At 41.1% G+C, this 7,200-nt stretch overlaps 2 protein-coding genes across 2 annotated transcripts; one reads left to right on the top strand and one right to left on the bottom strand.

The window, feature by feature from the left end:
* Positions 1–206: 206 nt before the first annotated feature.
* Positions 207–2,812, top strand: LOC121772671 (BTB/POZ and TAZ domain-containing protein 4-like). Its single transcript, XM_042169860.1, has 6 exons — positions 207–446; positions 779–1,013; positions 1,095–1,231; positions 1,585–1,891; positions 1,971–2,284; positions 2,441–2,812. Exons 2-6 carry the CDS (start codon positions 786–788, stop codon positions 2,565–2,567), a joined length of 1,113 nt encoding a protein of 370 aa, XP_042025794.1. The 5' UTR covers positions 207–446; positions 779–785; the 3' UTR covers positions 2,568–2,812.
* A 577-nt stretch (positions 2,813–3,389) lies between these two features.
* On the bottom strand, positions 3,390–6,990 carry LOC121769698 (formin-like protein 6). The gene is made up of 4 exons (XM_042166433.1): positions 5,608–6,990; positions 5,348–5,538; positions 4,635–4,876; positions 3,390–4,548 (listed from the first exon to the last, which is right to left on the bottom strand). Exons 1-4 carry the CDS (start codon positions 6,729–6,731, stop codon positions 3,778–3,780), a joined length of 2,328 nt encoding a protein of 775 aa, XP_042022367.1. The 5' UTR covers positions 6,732–6,990; the 3' UTR covers positions 3,390–3,777.
* Between the last annotated feature and the right edge of the window lie 210 nt (positions 6,991–7,200).

Below are 7,200 nucleotides of genomic sequence, written 5' to 3' on the forward strand. Positions count from 1 at the left end.
AAAATTGTGTAGTAGCTTTTTGGACCGCACGTTTTTGTGCAAGGGAGAAAAAGAGCTGACAAATTGCCACATCATTTCCACATTTTTTAATTTATCCGTATGATCTTCTTCACACGCCAACGCATTTCCGTCAATCATATACTATATGTATATGTGTGTGTGTGTGTCTCTGTGTGTTGTGTTTATTTCTATATATATACTCACCATTTTTGAGTTTGCATCAAACTCTCTTTCATATATAGAACTCACTCAATTTATATCTCTCTATTTCTTGCAACAGTTAGCAAATTATCCAATTGCTGCAAGATTAATAGAGTGCTAATTACACAAAATTGTAATCTACTTGAGAGATTGCCTCCTGAATATTATTTATCAATTGATCATCAATAACGACGATTCTCATTCTGACATTGTATACATTTTCTCCTCTGCAAGGATTTGCAAAGGTAATGCTGGAATTACCCCTTTTTTGTTCGCATTATCCGAATAATTCGTGATTTTATAATTGCTACCCTTTTTTATGTTTGGCTTATTAGGATTATGAATTACAGATCTAGAGATTTTATTTGAATTTTGATTTTGTTTCTGTTGGTGGCAATGGATCAAACGACGCTGATCTTCTATTGAATCAATGTCACATGATTTGTAATTCTATCTTATGTATGAAATGGGTTGAAAAGATGAGATTTATGTGTGTATGAGCTGTTATTGCAATTTGAGCTGAAGTTGATTCATATATAATTTGAAGCTGGAATGTTGTGTTATTTTTCCTATGCAGAGGTGAAATGAATTACAAAAATGAGGAATGTTTGGAGAAGGCATTGCCTCTTCCACCTCCATTGCCCTCTCACAAAATAGGAATGTTAACAAGTGGATTCAAGAGGAGGGAGGGTTGCATCTGTGCTCATACTGCTGCAAATAATTCGGATCGCCTCTTCGATGAGGCTTATCGAGCTGATATCTCCATCTCGACTGAAGATGGTGGCGTCATCTACGCGCATGCCAGTATTCTTGTGAGTTTCTCAGGAGAACACATACACATGTTAAGTGAAAGTTAAATGTAGCAAGTTTTTGAATTGATTTGGTGAGTGCAGGGCATGGCTTCTCCAGTCTTCAAGGCTATGCTAACCAAACCGAAAGGCCGAGGTCAAAGAAAACCGCGATCAATCCTAATTCGTGGAGTTCCATCTGAAGCAGTTAGTGTTTTCATCCGGTTCTTATATTCATCGTGGTAAAGAACTTAACATCAAGTCATTATTGCTGTTCATGCATAGTTTCTTCAACCATTCTAGTGCAAATATGAAGTGACTTTTGATTATTGAGAGCATTTGTTGGTTAGATGGTTTCTTCGTTTTAATTGCATCTAATAATCGAAAATTGGCATTTCTACTTTGTGGATAGCTCCAACTGAACTCATAACATAGGGTTGCTGTTGCAAGTAGTTTCCTGTTTACTGTTTCTGCGCCTTAATTCCATACATTCTGTTTGTGTATGTTGTTTTAACTGGAAAATTGGTCTAAGCAAGAAACCGGTTAGATATGCGCATGTTGCACCTTGCTCACCAATTTGTTTTACTATTTGTAGCTATGAAGAAGGAAAAATGAGGACATTCGCACTGCCCTTGTTGGCGCTGTCACATGCATATGCCGTTGGGGAACTAAAGCATCTATGTGAGCGTTGGCTGGAGACAAAATTGATGAACATCGAGAATGTAGTTGATATCTTTCAACTTGCTTTGCTGTGTGACTCTCCCCGGCTGAGCATCATGTGCCATCGCTTCATTGTGTCGAACATCAAGGCAGTAGTATCCACGGAAGGGTGGCACGACATGAGAATGAGCCACCCAGCCCTAGAAAAGGAACTAATCGAGTCTTTGACCGATGATGAAGCTGTAAGCATCAGAAATTCTCAAGAATGAGAGATATTTTCTGCTTCCTGTGCTAACAAGGAACATTTGAAACTTTTGCCAGATACGAAAGATCAGGAAGAGGAAGCAGAATGAGAGGAATATATACATGCAGCTATACGAAGCAATGGAGGCGATAGTTCACATATTCAGAGACGGATGTCGGACCATTGGGCCGCACGATAAGGCCCCACGAGATGATCAAGGCCCCTGTGAATACCCGGCTTGTAAGAGCCTTGAAGCACTCGTCCGCCACTTTGCTGGATGCAAGATGAGAAGCTCCGGTAGATGCATCCATTGCAAGCGAATGTGGCAAATCTTGGAACTGCACTCGCGTCTTTGCCCTACCCGGGATGGTTGCAGTGTACCACTGTGCAGGTCATTTCTTGCTTCCCCATCATATAATGTTAGATGATGTTGTAAGGGTTTGTCGATGCACACCCAAACTCCACATTAGCATTGATAATGTCCACTTTGGGTGTGTTTTTTGATTGGTATGTCACCAAGTCCTAATATTGGAGTTTGGTACTGCAGAAATTTTAGGCAGAGGAGGAGGAGACAGAGCAAGAAAGACGATGTTAGATGGAGAATTTTGGTGAAGAAAATAGTGAGATCAAAGAGTATAACTGGAGGTCCTTTTCTCTCATTGGATTCAACATAATACCAGGAATTGAAGATGAGAATACATAATCATTTCTATTTTTCATTTTTTGATTCATATTTTGCGATCAAGAATTGATGCCATACCTTCCCAATTATATATTTGTATATATCCATTCTTTATTTTTTTTTTCATTTAAAAAGATGAGTACATTAGAATGGAAGGTGTAGATTCTTGTTTAGTTGTAATAGTTGAATCACTCTAATAAGACTTTCTATAAAGGAGAAAAATATTTTGCAGATGAAGATGACTTTTAAGAGTGACTTTTCAATGTATGACTAATGTTGGCACATTATTTAATATAATTATTTATACAAAATTGGAAAAACATTACAAAAAATGAGTGAAAACAATTTTTTGTTAATATTGAAAACGACATGTATAAAAATTAAAAAGTAGTAAAAGGAAAAGACAAAAAACAGGAGGAAAAAGGCAAAAGCATCTACTAAAAGCTGAGTTCAATTTGTTAAAAGATAGGGAAACAAAATTTAATCTAGAAATGAAACTGAGAAATAATAAATGTTAGGGAAATGTATGAGTTTGTGCTTATTTTTTATGTAATCAATTGATAAAGTGAAAAAAAATATGAACATTGCTGGTAGAACATAATATAGCAAATTTGATGATGCTTTAAGGGACAAAATTAGCAAATCTTTATGTATTTTCCACGTTGATTCAGTCATCATTTGCTGCGCTTTTCTGCAATTCCAAGTGCGGCATTGTATCAAACACCTTAAGGTCATGTGCTACAGTTTTCGTGATTTTGCTTCTGATAGATTGAAATTATAAATTTGCATGAAAACGAATGTTTGGATTAGTTTATACGAAGAAAGAATGCACTTTTATTCATTAACTTATTGAAAATAAGCTTTAAGATCATTATATGTGTATATAAACTGCAAGAAGATTGTTCATCTGAATCCCTATTGTTTAGAAGAAAAAGTAAACTAATTCATAAAGCTCCTCTTTCCTATTGATTTCACATGCTTGCTAGATATTGTAGCTATACATATCGTTCAAAATTTCCACCTTCCCAGCTACTTGTTTGAGTTCTTTCCTTCTGTAAATTTCGATTGTAGATTTTGCACTTCCATGGTGTAGTTGGGATGTGGTATGTGGCTGTACATGATGCTTGTTCTGTCATTCTGTGATTTTGCTGCTTCATAAGCATCCTGGGATCAAATGGGGTAGTTTTTCACCCATAGGTAGATTAACAGGTGCTATCTTCCCTCGGATTTGTGTGGTATCTATCGAGCACTGGCAACGATGCAGTCGCTTGTATCCTGAACGATCTCCCTGCCCCTATCGTTGCGCTATCATGCATTCTCCCGACATCCTTGCACACGTTATCCAGTATAGAGAGAAAATCGCGTACGATCATGAAAATCCTGAACGGATGAGCCTCCTCTTTCGCAGCATTTCCATGAAAATACTCAGTCACCTTTTTCACCAGTGACAATGCTTTCCTCTCTTCAGCCTTGATTCTCGCGATTTCATCAGTAGCCTCTTCAAGAAACTCTTTCATTGAACTGAAGAATTTTCCTTGACTGCTTTGCCTCTCGTGTTGCATGACCAAACCGACCTTTTGGAGTCCCATTTCAAGCTTAGAGACGTAGCTGCTAAGTACGTCCGAGTCCATTCCTGCTGCCTTTTTGACACTGCCGATCTCTTTACTCAGCCCGGCCACGATGTGCAGTCCTTGCTTCTTGAACTCCTCTTCTTTAGACTTGAAATTTGTTGTAATTTCACTTGCTGGATCCGAATCCGTGCCTTCTGCTCTGATTATCTCTTGGACAACAAAGTGAAGTAAGCTTGTCTTACCATCTGTGCCTTTTATGTCTACTAGTTTTAGCAATGTGTCCAATTTGAAGGCTCTCGCATCGCCACGATTCGTGCCATCATTCATGCGGTTCCCTGTCCGTAGAACAGCTTCAAGCAACTTTAGGAACATGCGGCTATTCTTCAATTCCTCACTTGCTTCCTGCATAGTAAAATGAGCTGTTTGTAGGAAGATTTTACATCTATTGTACACTCCTTTAACATTTCAAGAATGGAATATCCTCTTACCTCCAGTGTTTGAAAAGAGTTTCTCAGGTATGCTACTTCTGTGTGGAAGTTGGCTCTATAAAGCATGGCCTCCACTCTTTTGAAGGCGAACGGTATATCAAGAATCGCCTTGAGGAATCGCTCTGCTGAACCCAATTTCGAGCTTTCAGCCTGGCAGTCTTTGAGTTTGATCTCTTCCTCCTTGGTTGGTGCCATCTTCACCAAAGTCTCCAACAGCTCAGGCCACAATTCCTCTGTATTTCCTGCAGCAACAAAATAACATTCACTTTCCATGATTGTGTATCCACCCGAAGGAACTTGGTAACGTCTCATTCACTACGCAGTCAAATGTTCTTTCGCTACGCTATGTGCTTACCGTTCTGCTATGAGCACGCGCCACTGTCCCTAATGTATATATAACAATTTTCCAGCATGCCATTTATGTGCTTATATCTTAACTATATTATGTATGTTTGAAGATTCATACTTGTTACAAAGAATTTGTTCTTGTTCTTCTTTGTAAAGCATCAGATGTCAAGGTATAAATTACTCACTAAAGAATGATACTCCTTAATTTGAATTTTCTGGCACTAATGGGAGACTAGTTTTTCTTGCTGATATCTCTCTTTTATGACTGGATATGCATTCAATTTATGAAACTTTTATTTCTCACCTAACCATTTATAACTTCATACTGAGACAGCTATAAATAGGTACACAGAAGTGTAACATACCATCTAGAAGTGCTTGAGCAACCTCTTCTCTGGTGACATTCAACGCACGTAACAGGATGGCGATGTTCTGGGACTTCTTCGGATCCAACACTCTGATCTCCTGCTCCGTGGCTGACTTTTTAGTTGCATCTTTTGGAACCGAATTCGCAGAATTGAACCCGAAAAGGGATTCCATAGCATCCTCATTTAACCTGCAAAGTACATGATCTATAAGTATGGATTGGCTTCCACACCTACAAAGAAAGCATCTGTCTACTTACTGGAAGGAGCTGGAGTTCAACTGGTCCCAAACTGTGACTCGGTCCGAGGTGGCTCGTACTTTGTCCCAATGCAGAGGCTTCAGTTTTGGTTTGGATCCACCACTGTCCTCTACATCTACTTTCACTGTTGAACTGTCAGTGAAAGTTGATTTGGGACTAGGACTCTTTGTCTCTTGTTTTATCACTTTATTGGAAAATGGTGGTGGTTTGGAATGTTGTACATCTCCATATTTAATTGCGATTGATGATAACGGTGGCAGCAGAGGAGGAGGAGGCGGTGGCGGACGTGCAAGTTTGTTCCTTTTTTGAGAATTCGGCGGCGGTGGCGGAGAAGGCGGCTTAATGGAGGGTATGGTGACCGGCTTTGTATCCTGAGATGATGCTGAGAGGCGTGATTTAGGTGAACTTCTCTTGGAATGAGCTACTCTGTTGGTGTGGTTGTGGCGCGAGCTAGGCGACTCGTGGCTCACCGACGAGCCTTGTGGCGTGTAGAAGATGGTGTCGTGGCTCTCGTCGTCGGAGGACGGCATCGGCGGCGGCGAGCTGATGGCCGGAGGAGGAGGGGGCGGCTTAGTCAGCGGCGGCAGAGGCTGCAGGTCCGGACTCGGCCTGTAGCGGCTGAATCGCTTGGCCGAGTTCAGCTTCCTGTAGGGCGAGGCCGAGGCATCGTCCCCGCCCTCGCTGAGCACGCTCGCGGCGGATGGCTCCACCGTGCCGATGTAGAGGAAGTTGGAGGGCGGCGGCAATGCCGGCTCCTCGTTCCCACCAACGAGCTTCTGCGATTCGTGGCGTTGCTTGCTGCGGCGGCTGTAGACGACGAACGCCACGGCCGACACCATCGCCAGCACCAGCATCGCGGAGGAGACTGCGATGGCGAGCTTCTTGATCGAATTGCTCTGCCGCGGTGGTGCGGGTGGAGTTTGGTGGCTCTGATCCGCTGGAAGTGAGTGGAAGAATGGGCGGTCTTGGTCGGGAGGAGGCGGCGGAGAGGGAGTGTATGGGAAGAATGGGTGGTGCAGAATCCTAATTCTCTTCCTCTTGTTGTGTTTCTCTTCATTGATGAGTTTGGAGTGTGCAGCAAATGAGAGGATGAAGAAAATGGTGATGATACAATGAGCTTTCATCTTGTGATCTCTCTTCCTCTTGTGTTGTTTTCTCCCACCTTATTCATCTCTTGAGAGAGAGAGAGAGAGAAGGAGGCTGTGAAGGAGAAGCTTCGGAGTGCTGCAACATCTGAATGCTATTTAAGTCACCACTTTTTTGTATACATATTCCCAGTATTTTACAGTTTTTGGTGTGTTTAGGTATTGACAAGTAGAATAATGGTTTGTACACTCTGCCTATTTTGGTTCTAAAGGGGAGTGGAAGACTGGAAGTCTAACCCGATCGACTATCTTTTTCGTGGTTACAGTTTTGGATCTTGCGTCTTGTCAATTTTCACAAATTTTTAACGAAATTTCTCAAATTTAGATATAAGCCAGCATGTTTTTTTTATTGAGCAGGGTATCGACCGAAATCGCCGATTAACGCTATTTCACGGTTTGAAAGTGTAGGAACCAAAACTGAAACTGAATTGATAAAATTGTTATGACA

This window comes from Salvia splendens, chromosome 16 (genome assembly GCF_004379255.2).
Source record: "Salvia splendens isolate huo1 chromosome 16, SspV2, whole genome shotgun sequence".
NCBI classification, from domain to species: Eukaryota; Viridiplantae; Streptophyta; class Magnoliopsida; order Lamiales; family Lamiaceae; genus Salvia; species Salvia splendens.